Genomic DNA, 21,805 nt, shown 5'->3' with positions numbered 1-21,805 from the left:
TTAAGCGTCCGACTTCAGCCAGGTCACGATCTTGCGGTCTGTGAGTTCGAGCCCCGCGTCGGGCTCTGGGCTGATGGCTCAGAGCCTGGAGCCTGTTTCCGATTCTGTGTCTCCCTCTCTCTCTGCCCCTCGCCCGTTCATGCTCTGTCTCTCTCTGTCCCAAAAATAAATAAACGTTGAAAAAAAAAATTTTTTTTAAAAATCTAATCGGGTAAATCAGCCCTGATTTACCATCTCAGAACTGAGTGAAATAATGATGTAGGCCAGTTAAAAGAATAACAAAAGTCTGAAAACAGTATCCAGATGTAGGTTATTGTCTAATAACACTGGGCTCACTTATTTCAGATGAATCACCAACATGACAGTATGAGCACATGGGTGAAATGTTACAGATCATTCCAAAAAAATTGGGGAAATCTATCCACAAAGATGGTATCACTATAATCTATTTTCGGATTTTCCTTGGGGGTCTAGGGTATTCTGCTATTAGAGGAGTAATGACCAGCATGTGTCACAGTTCTCATCCTCCACCCACCAATCTGATCACACTCTTCAGACAGCTCTGTGCTAAGAACGTAAAAGCAAGCTTCAAAGCTGGGAATTGTACCACTTTTGTCCTATTTTGTCCACTGAGAACATCAGACAACATTTAACTTGGCTGCATTCCTCCATTAATTCTCCTCAGGTCTAAGAGAAAAATGATTATGTTTAAAAGAATTACAGAACCTGTTCCATTAAATCCTATTTCAAGCCCAACATATTATTTTCAATAGTAATTACTTTCATAGGAGGGTACTTGTGATAAGGCGCTGCTCCTGTAGCCAATTCAATGGCAGTTATTCCAAAACTCCACATGTCAGCCTTGAAGTCATAGCCTCTCACCTAAGAAAAGAACCAGGAAAAAACACAATTATACAACTGGAAGGTCACACATCATGAGGTCCACAGTATGTCAGGAGTCTACAGCATATATGCACAACTTCGATAATATCACTTTGCTAAGGCCCAGCAATCGGGAATTAAATCTGAGTTACATGATGCATTCTAGTAACATCATTGATTTAAATGAAATTTTAGTGTATTTAATGATACAAAACATCACTTTTATATATATATATATATATATATATATATATATATACTTTTATTTTTTTTATTTTTATTTTTTTTTTTTTTACCTGTTCCATGACTTCAGGGGCCATCCAACACGGAGTGCCAACAAATGTTTTTCTTACTTTATTCCGGGTAACATCACCCCCTGTTGCTAAGAATGCACTTACCCCAAAATCTGTAAGGAAAAAAAAAATCACCCTTATTTTATATAAGACATTATTGCTTACAAATTCTGGTTTTATAAACATCTCTTTTCCTGGTGAGCTTTCCAGTGATGATGACTTAATTGTTCCAAACACCATGAGCTCTCTCAGGGACCACCAACGCATCCTGCCATCCTACAGTTTAAACAACATCATCATGGGTCAGCAAGCCCACCAGTCCACAAGCTTAGCATATACCAAATTGTATTTTCTATCAAAAAGGTATCAAAAGTCATAACTAATCATAAAGGATTACAGCAATAAAAATAATAACACATTCTTAATGGCCTAAATACAAAGGATCTCAGTTTTTAGCTGAAATCATGTATAAGAATAGCACTGGAAGCAGTAAAAATAGTATGTAAGGTAGTTTCCTTTTTTTTATTTTAATGTTTATTTATTTTTGAGAGAGAGAAACAGTGTGAGCAGGGGAAGGTACAGAGAGAGGGAGACACAGAATTTGAAGCAGGCTCCAGGCTCTGAGCTGTGAGCACAGAGCCCAATGCAGGGCTTGAACTCAGGAACCATGAGATCATGACCTGAGCTGAAGTCAGACACTTAACTGACTGAGCCACCCAGGCGCCCCTGTGATGTAGTTTCTTCTTTTGTCTTTCTTTTACAATGATTACTTTCTAGCCTCTAATTCCACATCATCAATGTCTGGGGAGTGGCTTTTTTTTTTTTTTTTTCTTAAGGTGGCTTGGGGGATGGGTGAAATAGGATTACGAGTTCACTTGTGGTGATGAGCAGAGTAGCGTCTAGAACTGCTGAATCACTAAGTTGTCCACCTGAAACTAATGTAACACTGTATGTTAATTATAGCTCAATTAAAAATTAAAATAAAGGATAAATAACATTCATCTCCCACATTCTCATGACCTTGCTTAAAAGTGCTAACACCTTAGGCAAAATCGTAATGGCAAATCCACAAACCCAGGTACATAAAGCCAACATGCCCAGGTTTGTACATATGTAGCAATCAACACAAAGGAAAAGCTCGGTCAGCAAAGATTGTTTTTTTCTTTTTTCCTAAGTTTGGTTTCTGGATAATTTTCATAGGTATAGATACAATGGTTTGTAGAATGAAAAAACACTTTTCTTAACATCCATTACATACTAAAAATTCTTTTTGTGAGCAGATAAATTAGGCATACTGTATGGAAATACACACATGCATTTATGCAAAAAATGTTTGTATGTGACAAAAGAGAAAGGAATACCTGGTGATTATTAATGCATGCATTTCTGCTTAGATTTTTATTAAAAGTTAAAACTAGTTAATAAGTTCAAGTACCAACTACTCAGGGCTAGTACAGACCTACCAGGTAGAGCCAACTAAAGAACAGCTCAATAGTAAGCTGGTAAATAGTAATTTAAAAAGGTGATCAACACCTCAAAATGCCACAGCAGACTGTGTAGTTTGAGCCCCTGCCAATTCCTCTCGTTTAATTCTCCTTTGCTGATCCCCTTTCATGACTACCAGGATGACAGCCATTTACCCAAGAGCAAAGTCCAGCACAAACCAAGGTGAAAATGTATTAGCATTTGCTTTAGGTCTTCAATATGAAGTTAGGGCAATAACACTATAACCAGTTCCCTGAGTTGAAATCTGTTGACTGTTTTACTTTACTTACATTTAAATTTACTCAACTCCCTAAAGGATTTCAACTACAAGTAAAAGGAATAAAAATTGACAAATGTGAGTCTTTGTTCCCACTGCTACGCTCATGTTAATACTGAGCAGAAGTGTATTTTGAAAAGGCTAGATAATTTAATTTGCACATATGTGCCAAACTAAAACTATTTAAATTCTTATATTTTGGTCAGAAAAATGAAGCCTTGTGAAAAGAAATCTCTAGAACCAGTAAGCCAGTCTCCTGTAGGTGGGAGGAAATACAATTCATGTTCTTACAGAAAAGCTAGTGAATAAAACCATTTGTAAACATCTACTATATTCAGCTAGAGGAAAAGATAATATGATGAGCTTTGAAAAATATTAATTTCAAGTTAATTTATACTTCTGCAAAGTTCAACAATGAATCCAACATCCATTTCTTTTTAGTTTTTTTAATGTTTAGTTTTGAGAGAGAGAGCAAGAGCACATGCACATGAGCAGGGGAGGGGCAGTGAGAGAGAGGGAGACACAGAATCTGAAGCAGGCTCCAGGCCCTGAGCTGTCAGCACAGAGCCCAACATGGGGCTTAAACTCATGAGCTATGAGATCATGACCTGAGCCAAAGTCAGATACTTAAACTCCTAAGCCACCCAGGTGCCCCTCCAACATTCCACTTCTATTAAAATAATTCTGTGGGGTGCCTGGATATCCGGCTCAGTCGGTTAAGTGTCTGACTTTGGCTCAGGTCATGATCTCACGGTTCGTGAATTCGAGACCACCATCAGTTCTCTGCTGTCAGCACAGAGCCCACTTCGGATCCTCTGACCCCATCTCTCTCTCTGCCCCTCCCCACTTGCACTCTCTCAAAAATAAATATTTTTTAAAAATTAAAATCAAAATAAAATAATTTTGTGGGGCACCTGGGTGGTGGCTAATTCAGTTAAGCATCCAACTTTGGCTCAGGTCATGATCTCATGGTTCACGAGTTCAAGACCTGTATCAAGCTCTGTGCTGACAGCTCAGAGTTGGCTTCAGATCCTCTGTCCCCTCTCTCTGCCCCTCCTGGCTCAGCTCGCATGCTCTGTCTCAAAAATAAACAAACATTAAAAAAAATAATAAATTTGTAACAATGTAATACTAAGTACATATCATCTGTACTCTAAGGAAAAATATATTTTTAATGCAGTTGCAGCAAGCCTACACCCCAATCTCTCCTAGAAGATATAATCCATATAAAAATCCATAGTTAACGTTAATTTTTTTTAATTCCTTAAAAATTCCATATGATTACATTAGACCTTTTTAAAGCTACAAAAACAGCTGAAAAAGATGCATAGGAGCAATTTATTACTGACAATACCCCTTCAATGTATCCTTCATGATTCACGTATTTATTCATAGGCTCCACTTAGAACACTCACTTTAAAGTCATAAACAGATGGTTAAATGTCTTTAATGCTCATAACAAAAAATTCCAGAAGGAGAAAACGCCAATCCTAACATCTACTCACCCTTACGACTACAGAATAAATACACGATGTGCTCCAATGTATTGCCAATGTATATACAGAAAGATTTATATGTACTGAGAAACAACATTCTGACCAGAGTACATAGTGTGCCTGTGTAAAAAGGAAAGCCGGTATATTCCGACCAGACAGTGTACCTAGGACAGGGAGAACGAGGTGGTGAACCACTGCACTAAAAAGAGCCCTTGTTTTAGGAGAAGTCCGTCTATACAGCCAAGAAGAGTGCAACCAGACAGACGTGGGTCAGAAACCATAAACATCACTCCGGCGACACGGGATCACAGGCTACACATAGAGCTAGCCCGCCCATCTTCCTGCATCCAGAAATAACTGCATGCCAAACCAGAAAGGATGCTGTCATCCCAGGCACTAAAGGCTCTCTCACATCTCCTGAATCCACCCACCCCACTCCTTCCACACTGCTGCTGGGGCGGCCTGCTGAACCCCCACCATCGTCCTGCTTCCCAGGAGACTGGCACGCAGGCCTTTCTCTCCCTGACTTCTCCCTTGAAAGGCCCTCTGCTCCCTAGGAAAAAGTCAGAATCCCCGAGCACAGCATGCACATCGGACTTCCCTCTTCCTCTCCCGCCTCAGCTGCCCCTTCTCCCAAATGCAGCCCTGAGGCTGGGCGCTGCTGAACCACTTACTGTTTATTCCCCGAATCCATCACCAGCCTTGCCCTCCACGATGCTGCCTGTGCGCCCAGGTACACTGTTCCTCCACTAAGTGCAGGGCCACCGGCAGGGGGCGTCCTGCTCATCCTTATTAATAATGGAAGCCTCTTTGGCATCCTGACTCCCTGTGCCTCGGGGCTCTTTCACAGCCCCGCGTGTTGGGGTGTGGTTAGTCTGATGCCCACCCAACACCTTTGCCTGATGTGTGGTGTACAATTAAGTAACTTTGGGAACTGTCTTATTTTGGTATATGTGAATGCTTAGCCCTGCGGCGGATCCCCCAGGTTTGGGGCATAGCCACCTAATTTGGAGAGTGGGCAGATCCTCCAGGAAACAGCACGGTCCGCACTGGCAGGGGCCAGGTGTCCCAGTAGTTAGACTGCACGCCATGCTACTCCCCCACCCTGGGAGTTTGGCACACCCTGAATCTGGGCTTCTGGGTCTTTTTCCTTACCTGGCTTCTTGGTTATGCCTGTTTTTATATTATGTTCATATTTATAATCATGAGGGAAACAAAGGCAAGAGAAATGTAGCTAAAATTAAATCTCCTTACAACTTGCAGACACCTGGGACATGCAGAGCGTGACCATCCTCAAGCAACTCAGGGCTACCTTACTTCCTTGATGTTTTTGCTTTATTAAAAACTAAAAATAACCTTATCTTAACAATAGCTAGCCCCTCAAGGTCCTGAAAGCCCGGCTTCCCAATTCCTTAGAGACTTAACGCTATCCCTAACCCCCACTAACTTAAAAGTATATTATCAGTCACTCCTCACAACCCCAGTGCAGCTCTATCTGTCCACAGGTCCTGTCCCTGTGCTTTAATAAAATCACCTTTTAGGGGTGCCTAGGTGGCTCAGTTAAGCGTCCGACTTGAGCTCAGGTCATGATCTCGCAGTCCATGAGTTCAAGCCCCGTGTCAGGGTCTGTGCTGACAGCTCAGAGTCTGGAGCCTGCTTCAGATTCTATGTCGCCCTCTCTCTTTGCCCCTCCCCTGCTTGCTCTCTCTCTCTCTCTCTCTCTCAAAAATAAACATTAAAAAAAATTTTTTTTAATAAAATCACCTTTTACACCAAAGACATCTCAAGAATTCTTTCTTAGCCGTTTGCTCAAGAACCCTATCAATAACACGCTCCTGCTTCTCCTCACCATGTATAAATATGCTTTAAAATAATTGTCAGGTAGATCAATAGACGGACTATTCTCTGCCTTCAGACTGGGATGAGGAGATAAGCATTAACATGTTTACAGTGGAAGATATAAAATATAAGAAAGATATATTTCCTGACTTTAAGAATATTACCCCTGAGGAGAGGGAAGGCATGAAACAATTAACAACAACAATGCGCTGCTATCTGTGTAGACACGGAGGAGCCAGGAGTGTTAAGAGCCATGGAAGACTCCACATCCACGGGGGCCTTGGACCTGGCCTTCAGAAAGAAGTTAAGACCTGGAGAGGCAAGCCGAAAAGGAAATGGCATTCCAGACAAAGAAGCAACATGAGCAAAGCACAAGTGTTGAGCCAAGAGGAAAAAGTGTCTGACAGCTGCAGGGGTCGAACACTCAAATACCTACAGGGGCCAGGCGGGAGTAAAGGAGGGAGGAGGGCCCTGCAAACCAACAGCACAATCCCAATGATTAAAGGGCACTTGATACTCAGTGTCAGCACAGGGGGACCCTAGGAAGTGCTGGGCCCTCCCCAGGAGCCCATTCTTGGTGCCCTCCTACCCCAGCTCTAAAAAGTGGGCTGCTGCTATTCCACTGGAAAACAAAGTCACCTTAGAGGAATAGGGTCTGGTGTGGCCAAAGTCCCAATTTTCCCAGAGCAAGCCAAATATCGAGACCTTTATGCAAAAGCTCTCTTTTCTGTTGCCCGCAACAAATTCATTTAAAAAAAAATTAGGCAAAATAAAGCAATTATGCCTCCCCGGCTTAGCCTGCAAAACTAATCTGGTAAGTTGTTACAATGCCTAAAATTTACCTAAAATACTTTCACATACACCATGCAACATTATATTTATGAGACCCAAGTGGTCAACTGACACCCTGACCCAGAATGCCCAGTGCCAGAAGGTTCTGGTAGCATTTGATGAAGGATGGCAGAGGCAGCTGCTACAAGTATTTCAGTTATCTGTATCTAAGTATAGATAAGTACGAGCCAGGTGAATGCCCAAAAGGGGCTATTATTGGAGAATATTAATGCCAGTCACCTGTCGGTAGCCATGATGCATGTGAGAAACAGGCTCTCACTGACCAAAGTAAAGGCAGTCAGCACACAGAGAAGGGCTAAAATTTTAGCTATACTCCCCACTCTTGCGTGAATAAAAAGAATCCAGCCAGGCCCAAGAGTAAGCTAAATCCCTCCCCAGTTCTAGGTCTAGTTTGATTCTAGACTCCCAAGTACAAGTGTGTAAGAAAACTGCATCTGTAATGCTGGCATGTCTGCTTCGAGTGAATTTTCCATTCACCTAGAGAGACAGAGAGCAGGAACTTCCTTGAGTGTGCAGAACAAATCTGTGAGGGCTCTCTAGGGGCTTGTTTGCCAATGAATGGCAAAATTTGGTCTGAAACTCGATTTCCTTAAAACCTGGGAGTGGCGTTGCTGGTGAAAGGCCAAATGTAACCCACCTCAAACATCTGTAACAGCTACGAATACCTGTAAGGAGGAACCTGAGTTGTGCATGAGAAACTGGCTCAGGTTAGTTCAACCCTTGGCAAGAGAATAATGGAATCGGCATCTGATGGTTCAGAGCTTCCTAAAATGTATCCAAAATGGGTGACGACGCATCAGATCCCTTCAGACCTGCAAGCAGCTCATGGGGGGGGGGGGGGGTCTGGGGTAGCGGGAGCCACCACAGCTACAGGGAACCCCAGTAGCTCTTTATTCGAATCAGTCTCTTTTCCCATAGTATCTTGGTCTAGAAAAGCAGGGAAGCACACAGACTGGAGGAGCCCAACCACAGAGTCTCGTCCCAGGTAAGAGAAGCTGAGCCCCGTCCGCTCAGCACCCTGGACTACTGCTGTGCTCTCGCTAGCCCAAGAGGAAATCCGGGAAAAGCAGTCATTTAGGGATGTTCAGGAGTAAAATCAACAGGGCCTATATCTGAAGAGAGACTCTGGAAACGGAAAGGATTAGACAAATTCTTAGGAAAATAGGAAGATTTAGTGGATATTGGAATTGAAAAAGAAGAAGGAAGTAAAAAGATTAAATGACCTGGCAGAGACCACAAGCAAGTTATCGAGGGTCTGAATAAAATCCACAGCCCTTCGCCCTTCACAGAGGAGTCATCCACTTAGCCTTGGTTTCCTATTTGAAAAAGTTCAGTGTAATTTTCTGTACTGAAAAGTAAACGCAAGACAGAATAATGGGGTTAATATTCCATAAATCTCGAGCTTGTCCCTGAGTAAAGATCAAGTTGTGATTACACAACATAGAAAAACTAGTTTGAGGTTCCCCGGTTATTCTGAAATGTCATATTTATGTCACCAAAAACAATTCCTTCCCGATTTGGTTTGATTCCCAGTTTTGGGTATTGTCTTGTTTTCTCACAAGAGACTCTTGAGATTTTACTGGCAAAACCGAAGCGTACTTCTAAACACCCAGGAACATTTTCAGGGCTGCCAGCATCCGGCTTTCCTGAGTCCCACAGGTTTCCTTAAAATGTTATGCCACCAATGTTGGATAAATAAAGAAGTATACAAAGAAATACACTGCGATTCAAATTCTGCAAGCTATGTCACAACAGGTATAAAACAGAAGCAAAAACTTTCTTAACAGAGCAGGCTACAGAAACTTGTTTGTGTGTCTTAGGCAGAAGGCGTGCGCGCACGCGAGCCGCGTAAAGGGGCAGAGGAAGAGAGAATCTTAAGCAGGCTCCACGCCTCAGCACAGAGCCCAACACAGGGCTCGATCCTACGACCCTGGATCATGGCCTGAGCCGAAATCCAGAGTCAGATGCCCAACCGGCTGAGCCATCCAGGCGCCCAGAAAGCCATTTCACTTTAAACAAAGTTCTTTTAATGTTTTTACAGGTGTGCCAGTAGTGCAGCACCCCACTGACATTTGGGAAGCAGGGGCTGTTCACAATAACGTCCAGCTGGTGTGGGTTTACAAGCCAGGGGGCTTGCAGAGCTCTGATTTAGGCACAATCCTGGCCTTCTAGCAAGAGCTAATGTGAGGAAATGTGATGTCAATTTAAACATCAATGTTGCATGCCCTGAACAACATGAATAGAAAAAACATGTTAATGTGCCCAACATACAACACTCAACACGCAATTAAAAGTGTCATCTTCTGCTTGCTGGCAATTCCTAGGTGCCCTTTCCCCGCAGATTTTCTTGGTTAGAAAAGGAAAATACAGACCAGGGTAAGTAAAAGCTTTAGCATTTTCAGAATCAAACCTCACCTCTTCCAACTGAAATCCAGACCACTATTCTGTCCGGATTAATCTTCCTAAAACACAGTTCTGATCACAGCGCACTCTGGTCAAAATCACTCTCCTGACCTGGCATCTGAAGAATAGCAAAGCCACCGCACACCCCACCCCGGCCGCACTTCCATCATGTATGTGGAAGCCAACAGGCTTCCAGTATTGTCTCCTTCTGACTGATATTCACCCAATTATCACATACTCTGGTAGAGTGTTTTTAGCTTCACTGACCAAATCACTGTTTTCCAGTTTTTATTTTTTTAATGTGTAATTACCTTTAGCCTTTCTACCCATTTTTCTGTTTGTTGTAGTTTTGTTTATAAATTAAGTAGGAACAACTTTTCACTCCCCTGGAGCCTTGCCATCCTCAGAGTGTCATCAGATCTTGGGGCACCGAGAGCCAAGTCTGAATGGAAACAGGGAGAGCCATCCCCTCATGCCTGCCGGGGATCCCTGCAAACCTGGGCAGGAGAAAGCATGGTGCAGTGCTGACTTAGAGGTGACTGAGGGGACACTTCAAATTCTCTAGGTGGACACCATACCTCTGGGTACCTGCATTGTGCTCGGCAGAACTCAGCAAACCCAGAGCAAGGAGCAGAGCCCAGATCCCAGGAGGCCAAGTCAAGATGTGGCAAGACCTAGGACAGTGGCTCCCAACCGTCACTGGGCTCATTTCCTTCTTGAAACAGGAGTAGTTTTCTTACCATTCTAATAGTTTCAGTGCACCATGAATGTGAATACAACTACTAAGAGGCCAAATGGCTGGGCGCCTGGCTGGCTCAGTCAGGGGAGCTTGTGACCCTTGATCTCAGGGTTGTAGGTTCAAGCCCCAACGTGGGTGAAGAGATTACTTAAAAAAAAAAAAAAAGAAAAGAAAAAAAGAGGCCAAATGACAACACACTTGGCGTGGATATGTGGCCCCCACTCAGAGGCATATACTAGAAGGTCTTGACAATTTCTAGTGAGTCTCCACCAAAAATTCCTGAAACTAAAGGGAAGAAAAAACACACCAAGGAAGGACACGGTGAGTACAAAGGAGTCACATTTCCACCCTCAGAAGGCAATCTGGAATCAAACAGGCCTGTGTGTGGTCCCAATTACACTCCCTGATAATTTACTTAACTTCTTTGAGCAATGGTTTCACAAGCTATAAAATGGGGAGTATAGAATAGATTCAGAAGATGTTCAATTAATAGTCCTTGTTGGCTGCCTACCCAACATCCATGCCCCTCCGCTCTTCTCTATCAGAATCCTGCTTGTGTGTGTACTGCTCTAAGCCAACCACAGTGTTTGGCTCTTCTTACCAGTGAATGGTCTGAAGGTCTGCCCTAGTCTTGGCCCTGAGATCCAAGGGGCATACGGCATAAGCTCTTGCAGAGAAATTCTTCACCTGTAGAAGAACCTTGTACATGAGGCTCCTTTACTGCTCACTCCCCAGCCTGTTTAGGACACTATCAGGTGAGGGTGAGATGCTGGGAGTGAGCACCCCATACAGACATGTTCTGGCCAACATACTGAGATGCAGAACAGAGAGCAGGATGGAGCAAGACCTCTGTGCTACTGCTGGGCTTCCGCACCAACCCTGGAACCAAATGCCCCAGACTTCTGTGATGCGGGATAATTAAATGTCCTTACTGTTTGATCTCCTGCCAGTCAAGCACTCTGGCATTTGGACCCAAAGACTTCTTAATTCTTATAGTCACCTGTCCTTCCCCAGTCCTGCCATGTTTATTCATACTTCTTGACCACTAAGGGTTAACCATTGCATCAGAGGCTAAAATCACTGCAATCCCCAAAAGGACTTGGTAAAAATCAGCAAGAAAACAATTTAGTACACAGTGCAATTCCGGAGTTTTAAACAGCTCTAGTATTAAGCATGGCTCTTAATGCCAGAGGCACAAATCAAAACAAATAAATGCACAGGCATCTCGGAGGCGGGGGGTGGGGGGAATAACACACTGCAAGAACAGTTGAATTCACTTTTTTTACCAGTAGTTTTTTTCCGTTTTGGGCTACACTTACATAAACCTTCCAGAAACAGAGAACAATACACTTCTAAGAAAATAAGAGAAAGAAGTATCTTCAACTTTTGCCACTCAAAAGTGGGGTCTACCAGAATCATAAGCATCACTGGGGTTCCCCCAAGAAATGCAGGCTCTTGGGTCCCACCCCAGACTTGCTGAAATCAGCATCTGCATCATAGCAAGACCCCTAGCTGATCTGATGCACAGAGAAGTTGGAGAAGCACTGCTCAAGAGTATGGTCTCCCTAGCAGGGCACGATTCAGTATGACTGGATGATCTCAAAGTAATGTCAACTCCATGGCTCCCCTCTTTTACCTCTTAGACGCAGAAGACACTGGTAGTGGAGACACAGTAGCAGAAAAAAAGCGTTTATGTGTGCACACTCATGTATTTTATGACATGGTAAATAGGAGTGCAATACTAAAAACATAAATCATGCCCCACAAAGAACTCACCCAGTGATCCTCAAGGGTGTCTAATGTGTCAAACAGGACAAACAAACCCACACACATGGCACACTCCAATTTTAAAATCTTTTTTTAAAATACAGGAAGATAATTTATGATCACAATACTTCTGAACAGTCCATCAGTAGCAGCTGCTCAGTAGAGACGCCAGGGCACAGAGGAGATAGGCCGTGGCTAAGTATCATTCTCGGCACAAGATGTTTGGAACACCATTCCCTTCTCAACCTCTGACGTGCAATTGTGTAGCATGATATTATATTATCATTAAAGTGATAATCTTGAATCTGCTCGTCTTTTAAGCAAATGATATACACGTTGGCATCTCATCTACTATTAGTGATCAATTACTCACACACTACTTCATTACAGATTGGGACACAACACCTGTCCCGCTCAGGAGGAAGGCTGACATCCCAAGAGGAACCAGACAGAACCAGAACGAGTTCTCTGAAACCCTCGTTCTCTACCCAATCTCCTCTCCCCTAATCAGACTCCCACTTTTTCAGTTCTATTTATTCCTTCATGTAAACAAAAGGTGTTCAATGGCCTTCTTTGGCTCCACAGGCTACAACCCCCAACCACAACATGGCGTCTAGGCATCCACTGACAGAAAACACAATCTGCCATATTTCCAGAGTCTGCCCCCTGGAGTCACTTTTCAACTGCTCTGAACAAATCCATGTTTCCCATCTGTGAATGAGGGAGAGGTAGTCCTGACCTTATATCAAACATCAGAGAACGACAATTTCACAGCCTTTTCTGACAACAAAAGAAGAAATCAGAAGACACCATATTTTTATTCCCTAAAGGTAGAGTTTCACCTTTCAAAATAAAAGAAACACAAAGAAGCAAACCTTCCCATGGCTGGCCTCACATGTGGATACACTCTTAAAAGTGCCATTGACAGGTTTCCTTCAAATGTGTTAAATTTTAACTTACAAAAGGAGAAGTTCTTAGCACTTGTTTGTACTTTGTACATGGAATCAATATACATTCATGATATGATAGACAAATAAGAAAATTTCAACAGAATTCTTGGTAAAAATGTTGAGGCTACACAAGCTGCCACTCACTCCCTAATTCCTCATTCTCCCCATTCTCACACTCAGGAAGATAAGCCTTTAAAAGGACAAAACGATATCAATTCACATTTGGTTCACAGTTCAGTTGGCTAATGTGATCAATTAGCTAAAGCGTGAAGAACACTAGTCTAAGACGACAGCAAACCACCGATCATGTGCCCAACTACATCAGAGCCACAGCAGGTGAATATCCAGTGACCAGTGAAGCCAGAGGCCACACCTGGTGGGGCACCAGCAGAAGGCAGGGGGCTGGGGAGGCTGGAGCAGTAATCCAGACCAGCTGTGCTGAAGGAACCAGGCAAGGGGCAGCTGTCTCACGTCATTGATGGGCATGACCAAGAACTCACTAGTGGTCAACTTTCTATCACAAGTGGTAATTATGGTGAACAAAAGAAAACCACAGATAATCCCCAAATCTCGAATCCATTCTTCCCTGGCTCCCCAGTGGGGACGGGGTATCTGTAAAGATGCTCTGGTGAAACTAGTGACAGGACACATCACTTGGCTTACTCTCCCCTCCATGTCCAAGACTATCCTCTGATTTGAATGCTTTCAAACAGGATGGAGAATTTCTCTAGTGACTGAGGTTAATGAAGGGCCACTAAAACATTCTGATGTAAGACAGGTCCTAGAGAAAGTCTTATCAAACTTTCTCATTCTGTAGATGAAAAAACTGAGCCCGAGGGTCAAGAACTGTCAAAAGGCATAGAGTTAAGAGGCAGAAGTAGGGGGAGCCCAATGGTAAGGAAATGAGCCAAGGACTGAAAGAGAAGTCAAGAGATCTGAGACTGGCTTTTATGACCTTCAAAATGACCTTCAAGGAGTCCACAATGGCTTAGCAGTCCTCAATCCCCTCATCTCTAAGACCTACTCTGCTGAACTGAAAAAGCCATTGTACGGAGAGCACTAGGTAAACACATTACACAGGTACTATCATTTCCCAAACCAAAGGCAGGCTCTGGAAGTTAACAGGGGCTCCTGGCTGCCCATATCTGCCAAGACGGGCACAAGCAACTTAGATCAAATATTAATAAGTCTAAATTTCCAATGCAATATTCATATACCTGCAGGTGCTCTTTTTCACATAAATGTCCACTTGACGAGCTCTCATATCAGAAGCTTTCAATAAACCAGAATGACCCATCTGTACACTTTACAAGAGATGGTCCCTGTGGGAGATGATTAAAATAGCACAATTCCAGTTGCCACAAGTATTTAAACAATTTACATCATTTCTACAAAGTTTTGAGAAGGATTACTGAGGCTAATACAATCTTCAAAGATTCTGTATATTTTTAAGTCTGCAATAAAGAAAACCTCACATTTAAAACTCTTAACATTGAAGAGTCACTGAAATATGAGGATCATGTATTAAACTCTGTTGCTCAGTATTCTTTTAATCTAAATTTACTAAATAGTCATATTTTCATGAACTCACTCAGCAACTATTTACTGTGCTCTAAGTGCCATTTCCAGTTTTAAACCCTGCCTTCATGGAGCTGGTCTATAAGTTGGGGCAGTAGTGGAAGGGGAGGTAAATACGGTTAATCAACAAAATTACGAAATGCAATATAATACACAGCAGTGCTTCTCAGACTAGTGTGCATCAGAATCACCTGTGTGCTTCTTCAAATACAGATTGCTTGGCTCTACTTCCCAAGTTTTAGATTCAGCAGGTGCAGGGAGGAAGAGCACAAGAATCTGCATTTTTATCAAGTTCCTAAGGTGATGGTGACACTGCTGGTCTAAGATCATACCTCAAAAACACTAACACAGGGTACACTGATGTATGCCATAAAGAAAAACAGACCAGGGCATAGGGGGTATGGGGTAGAGGAGGCTACATAGGATGGCCTTGGAAGCCTCAGTGATGTGATATTTGAGCTAAGTTCTAAAGAAGGTACTGAAATGACTATTCCAGATGGAGCAGCCAATGCAAAGGTCCTGAGGCAGGAGCATGCATGGCAAGGATACCAGTTTTCCTAGAATGGAGTGAGGGAGAAGATGAAGAGATGGGATCAACAAGATAATGTTAGGGAACAGATCTTGTAAGGCCGGGTGGGCCACCATAATATTTTTGACTTCACTCTGAGATGGGAAGGCACTGGAAGGCTTCAAGTAAAGGCATGACACAAGCCGACTGAGTTTGACAGCATCCCTCTGGCTGCCACATAGAGAACAGAGGGGACAAGGGCAGAAGAGGACCTCTCAGGAGACCACCACAATAACCCAGGCAAGAGCTGAAGGTGGCCTAGAGCACGAGGACAGCAGGGGAGGCGGTGAGACGTGGTTAATGAGAGGATTTGCTGACAGAATGGGTATGAGAGAAAGAGAAGGACCAGGGAATACCAATTCCTGGCCTATTCTGTGCAAGGACAGAGCTGCCATTAAAAGAAGCAAGGAAAACTGTGAGAAGGGCATTCTGTTAGTGGGCATGCGGGTTATAGTTTTTCTGTATTAAATTATACCAGCTTTAGAGTTACAAGGAAACTTGAGAACCCAAGCACCTCATTTTATAGGTGATACAAACTATGGCCAGCAAGACTTGGCTAGGGGCACAGATTGTCAGTGACTTGAAAAGCTAGATAATCTTCCGCTCCTGTGTCTTCAAGTGTATTCCTTGTAATCAAGTGTTAAATTTACATTCCAAAGTATAAATGTGTTACCTATTCAAATTTCCTAGAAACCTCTAACCTATGGTATGATACATGTAGTAACTTATATTACTAATCAAAAACGCCTTTTCCCAAATCATTCCTACTTACCATACACATTTAAAATTTATCCCAGGCACCGGGGTGCCTGGGTGGCTCAGTCAGTTAAGCGTCCGACTTCAGCTCAGGTCATGATTTTGCAATTTGTGAGTTCAGGCCCCGCATCGGGCTCTGTGCTGACAGCTTGCAGCTCTGAGCCTGGAGCCTGCTTTGGATTCTGTCTCTCTCTCTCTCTCTCTCTCTCTCTCTCTCTCTGCCCCCTCCCCTGCTCATACTCTGTCTCTCTCAAAAATGAATGAACGTTAAAAAAAAAAAAAAAAAAAAAAAAAAGATCTATCCCAGGCACCTACATGGCTTAGTTGGTTGAGCATCTGACTTCAGCTCAGGTCATGATCTTGCAGTTCCTGAGTTCGAGTCCCACATTGGGCTCCATGCTGACAGCGGAGCCTGCTTCAGATCCTCCGTCCCCTCTCTCTCTCTGCCCCTCCCCGGCTTGTGCTCACTCTCTCCTGCTCTCAAAAATAAACAAACATATAAAAAATGTTTAATGAAATACTAAAAAAGATTTCTCCCCATGACAGTCTATTACACTAGACTTGATGTGGCTAACCTAGATTGCCCAGGTATACACATTTCCCTCTGCTTACAAATTTTTGAAATTAAACTTAATTGTTAACTGTATAATACCTGTTTCACCTGAACGGTAAACTTACGACAGCAGACGAGGTCTCTCTTGCTAAGCACCACATCCACTCAGAGGGCTATGCCTACAACACAGCAAATATGCAGTAAACATCTGCCAACCAACCACTTGAGGAGCATAAAACCCATACGGTTAATGTTCGCCTTTTCTCCAGGGAAGGGCCGTTTTTTTGCCATAACAAATGCAGGCTCTGGGAAGCAGAAAAATAAATGAAGAAATGATCATACGAAGAACGGAGTTGGACTGCTCTGTTTGTATTCTAACAACTCTTGTTTTTCCCAGACCTCAGCAGCTTGTGGTAATATACAAAATGTAATTTAATAATGACACTACAGGCCCGTAAAGGCAGAAAGGAAGAAAGGAAGAGAAGAAGGAAAGAAGGGAAGGGGGGGGAGGAGGGAAGGAAGAAGGAAGACTAAGTCCCATCTGCCCCATGTCTTCCTAGATGCTCAGACCTTGAAGCTCAACCTTGTGCCCCATGCAGCTAAATAGGCACACCGGGGAAATATTCCAGCAAGAGCAAAGCAAAGGTATTCCCCCCATTGCGTTCACCTCATAAGACTTCTTTACGTTGTTGCTCAAGCAACTGCTAGCAGCTGTTAAAGGGTAGGAAGCTGCTTAAAATCTCCCCAAGTATTTCCCATTGATGATAGACAGATGGACTGGAAAACTAGGTTTCCAGAATTGAATGGCATTCTTGCTTCCTGCTAGAGGTTTCACCAAATGTTACCACTTGATTTGTCAAGATCCCAAAATTCGGAAAGCCACATTAATTTGCTGTCCCTATTTATTTAAACAAACAAAAAAATGAATATATGAAAATTTTGGCATAATTCATTAAACCATAATTCACATAATTATAAACTACCTGAAACTCACAACATACGTTGTGGTTCACTATGAAGCACTCTTGATACCCTCCAAAGATCTTAATTTGTACTTGGACTCTATTTTCTGACTATGCCAATGCTTTTAATTTGCGTGCTCTGCTTCACCATATTAATCATTTCATTTGTAGCTGGCTAACGCAGAACTTGCCTTAAAGCAGGAAGCAGAAAAGCACGGGCAGACGAGATTGGAAAAACAGGCAGGGCCTTCACATGCCATGTTGGGGAGCTGGGGCTTCATCCCCCCAGCAACAGTTTTAATCTTTATGCAAAGGAATGACATGGTCAGATGTGCACTGTGGATTTTCAACTCTGGTGATATGGGGGGAAATCAATGGGGTGAAGAAAACGGGAGAGCAAAATGATATGGCTGGTCAGACGGAGAGCCTACAACAGCCTTGCCTCCTAGCCTCCTCCCTGTGATCTTACAATGTCCTAAATAATTAAAGGACCCCACCCCCATTTCAATACAGAAGCAATGTGAGCTAACTAATTCTAAAATGGAATGTGTTAATTCCTTTAACCCTCTAGTATTTTTCCATTGTTCAGATATGGAAACTAAGGCGCAAGTGTTTAAATAACTTGGTCACAGGGCTAGGAGGAGTTATGCCAGGATTCAAACCACAGCAGTCTGGTGTCAGAGCCCTGCTCTAGGCCAAGGCACCAAAAATACAATGACACTGTCATTTCCTGATTCAGATGCCTCAGGGACCTTCAGACCTTTCTGATATGTTTTTTAATTTTTTTTAATGTTTATTTTTGATCGAGAGAGAGAGAAAGACAGAGCGTGAACAGGGGGAGAGGCAGAAAGAGGAGGAGACACAGAACATGAAGCAGGCTACAGGCTGTGAGCTGTCAGCACAGAGCCCGATTCAGGGCTTAAACCCACAAACCATGAGATCATGAGCTGAGCCAAAGTCAGACAGTTAACCTACGGAGCCACCCAGGCACGCCAGACCTTTCTGATATTAATCAGAGGCTGCCTCCCTTGTACACAGGGAGCCCATATTACCTTGAGGGAAGCAGCAGCCCCTCTTAACAAAAGATATACTCCCTCCACCTGTTTCCTCTACCTCCCCATCTAAATGCATTTTACTAGGGTCAAAGAGCACATAAGGAAAACAAAAGAGCCTAAAAGCTATGGGAATAAAAACTCCACCACACACACACACACACACACACACACACACACACACACACAACACACAACTTCCAGCACCACACACACCTTCCTCTGGCTCCTTGAGAATAATACTGGAGCGCTGGAAGCAAGTTAAATCTAGTTGCATGTATTCCTGGCAGAAATGTTAGTCATAGTTGTTTGAGACCCAGAATGAATAAAGTTCAAGATGTACTCAAAGGCTGACTAAGGATATATAATCTTCCTCCCAAAAAACAGAGATATTACCCAAAGTCATACCAATGTCCTTTAGTGAAGAACCTAAGGCATACGTAAGCTTCACTGGGACAGTCTCAGATACACTGAGATTGATGTAATGATAGAGTTCTAGACTTCTGGAGTATGAGGCTGTCTGAGCTCAGTACCAATTTGTTATGAAAAACCAGGGATGGGAAATTCACACTCATACACACACACACACACACACACACACACACACACACACACACACTCGGAGCTAAAAGGCAAAAATAAGAAAATGAGCATGAGATCTACCTAATATAATCCAGTAGTGTGCTTCTAGAAAGTTCTTCAGAAATCAAATGTTCTGAAATCAACATTTTAATAGTGCATTAAGAGTGGCCAGTATTTAAAAGAATCCTAGGGTAGATATATTTGCAGTGACCACCCCAAAGTGACCTGTTATGTATGGATTTCTGCTTAGAGCAGTGTCTCATTAATACCAGACAAACAGGCTTAGTCACTTGCCAGACAAAGCTCTAAGCTCTTCCTGACAATATGACAGAACATCAGACTGGAAAATAAAATGCTAGGCCGTGGGAAGAGCATGACTTTCAAATAGCCACTCCTTTTGTCACATATTGTAGCAAAAACCTTCACATCTATTCAAGTTTATGATCAGGAAATCACACGTTCAGGTTCTCTGAGCACAGAAGATATGAGAAATAAAGCATTTTCTTTTAAACTATGAGGAGGCAGTCCTCAAGTTGTAATTCATTACATCAAACCTGAAGTTTTCCAGTCTCAAAAAGAGTCTGGTGTCACTACTACGCTTAATTCGACACCAAACGACACCCAAAATAACTGCTTCTCCTATGCCCCAAAACCTTACCAAAGACTTGTGTCTCAACTTAAAGGAGCAGAGAGAGGAAAGGAAAGGTGCAGAATACGTTCCCTGGCTTCGAAATGGAATCGTTACACAGAGATGTGTAAGAGCTAGTGATCGCTATTGGTCTTCCATCTAAACCTGAGATCAGCTGGGAATGCAAGCTGGTGTAGCCACTCTGGAAAACAGTATGGAGGTTCCTCAAAAAACTAAAAACAGAACTACCCGACGACCCGGCAATTGCCCTACTAGGCATTTATCCATGGGATACAGGTGTGCTGTCTCAAAGAGACACATGCACCCCCATGTTTACAGCAGCACTATCAACAATAGCCAAAGTATGGAAAGAGCCCAAATGTCCACCGATGGATGAATGGATAAAGATGTGGTCTATATATACAATGGAGTATTACTCGGCAATCAAAAAGAATGAAATCTTGCCATTTGCAACTAAGTGAAATTAGCCAGAGAAAGACAAAAATCATATGACTTCACTCATATGAGGACTTTAAGAGACAAAACAGATGAACATAAGGGCAGGGAAGCAAAAATAATATAAAAACAGGGACGGGTACAAAACATAAGAGACTCTTAAACATAGAGAATAAACAGGATTGCTGGAGGGGTTGTGGGAGGGGGGATGGGCTAAATGGGTAAGGGGCACTAAGGAATCTACTCCTGAAATCATTGTTGCACTATATGCTAACTAATTTGGATGTAAATTTTTAAAAATAAAAAATAAAATTTAAAAAAAGAAATAAAAAAATAAAAAATAAAAAAATGACACTGAGATCATTTACACACAGATTTAGGGCTGTCTTCCTGGAAATCCCACAGACATGGGATCACAGCTCTGGAGCCAGACTCCCCACATCTGAAACCTACTTGTGACCTGGGAAACTTGCTTCCCATCTCTCGACCTTAGTTTCTTGTCTGTAAAATGGGCACGTTTACAGGCCTGTGGGGAAAGAGTCACAGCTCGCTCAGCACAGAGACCTGGCCTGGCACATGGGAAGTACTCGAGACACATCAGTTACTTATTTTATATCCACAGTCAATAGAAACATAAATAATTTCCAGAGAATTTGTATTTTTAGATGGAGAACACAGCATATTTGCCTTATTCACCACACTTGTTGGTTGTATAAAATGAGAGTTTCTCATGGTCTGAACCAGGCACCTTAATGTCCCCTTTTCAAATTAAAAGTTCTAAGAAAGGAAATATATATATGGTAGAAGGAGTTTTTTTAAAAAAATAAAAATTGTAATGTTTTCTATTACAATAGCACAAATACTTTTTTTAAAAAACAATGCTAGGGGCGCCTGGGTGGCTCAGTCGGTTAAGCGTCCAACTTTGGCTCAGGTCATGATCTCGCGCTCTGTGAGTTCCAGCCCCGCGCCGGGCTCTGTGCTGACAGCTCAGAGCCTGGAGCCTGCTTCGGATTCTGTGTCTCCCTCTCTCTCTGGCCCTCCCCCCGTTCATGCTCTGTCTCTGTCTCAAAAATAAATAAATGTTAAAATAAATAAAAAATAAATAAATAAATAAATAAATAAATAAATAAATAAATAAAATAAAAAACAACGCTCATAATGATACTCTGAAGGTAAACAAACAATACATTCAAAGAAATAAATGCAAACATCCCCCTTGCTTAAATTTTATTTCAAAAAACAGGGCTTAAAGAACATAAAGATATAAAGGGAAAGGACACAAACAGCCTAAATAAAAGCAATGTACTATCTCCCCAAATATCCAAATATAATAGGTAGCAACAAAAAGAGAGAGTCTACCTCTTCCACTGCTGTGTCTCTGCTTTCCACTCTCCCACCCACACCCCCTTCACCACCCACTGGACAATGATGCCAGCAAAGATCCCGAAGACTCCTGGTCCCAGAAACCAACTGCCTGGCCAAGAAACCCAAACTCCTAGAAAACAGGGACAGGCAGCAGCACCCTGCCTGTCCCAAGGAAACATTACAAGTGTTTTTCTTGAAGCAATAACCTTATTTTATAGTTAAAACCAGAAAAAAATTAAAGTACTATAGGAATTGAATTCAGTGTTGTGCTCAGGTTAGAGAATGTGGAAAAAATGAAAATACGAATTCCAGAAAGCCACGG

At 42.6% G+C, this 21,805-nt stretch overlaps 1 protein-coding gene across 2 annotated transcripts in view; it reads right to left on the bottom strand.

Annotated features, from left to right (window-relative positions):
- Window positions 1-21,805, bottom strand: part of STK39 (serine/threonine kinase 39) — a 313,878-nt gene that overhangs the window by 206,262 nt on the left and 85,811 nt on the right. For both annotated transcript variants that reach the window (XM_047082584.1, XM_047082585.1), the window contains exons 6-7: window positions 1,179-1,288; window positions 781-882 (exon numbers count right to left, since the gene is read on the bottom strand). In XM_047082584.1, the coding sequence (XP_046938540.1) occupies window positions 781-882; window positions 1,179-1,288 (212 nt within the window). The remainder of the gene's footprint in view (window positions 1-780; window positions 883-1,178; window positions 1,289-21,805) is intronic.

This window comes from Lynx rufus, unplaced genomic scaffold (genome assembly GCF_022079265.1).
Source record: "Lynx rufus isolate CCGP_SWC_20201006 ecotype Redwood Valley unplaced genomic scaffold, mLynRuf1.p SCAF_2, whole genome shotgun sequence".
Classification (NCBI taxonomy): domain Eukaryota; kingdom Metazoa; phylum Chordata; class Mammalia; order Carnivora; family Felidae; genus Lynx; species Lynx rufus.
Note: the sequence above shows the minus strand (reverse complement) of the source record. Positions and strands in the feature narration are given on the sequence as shown.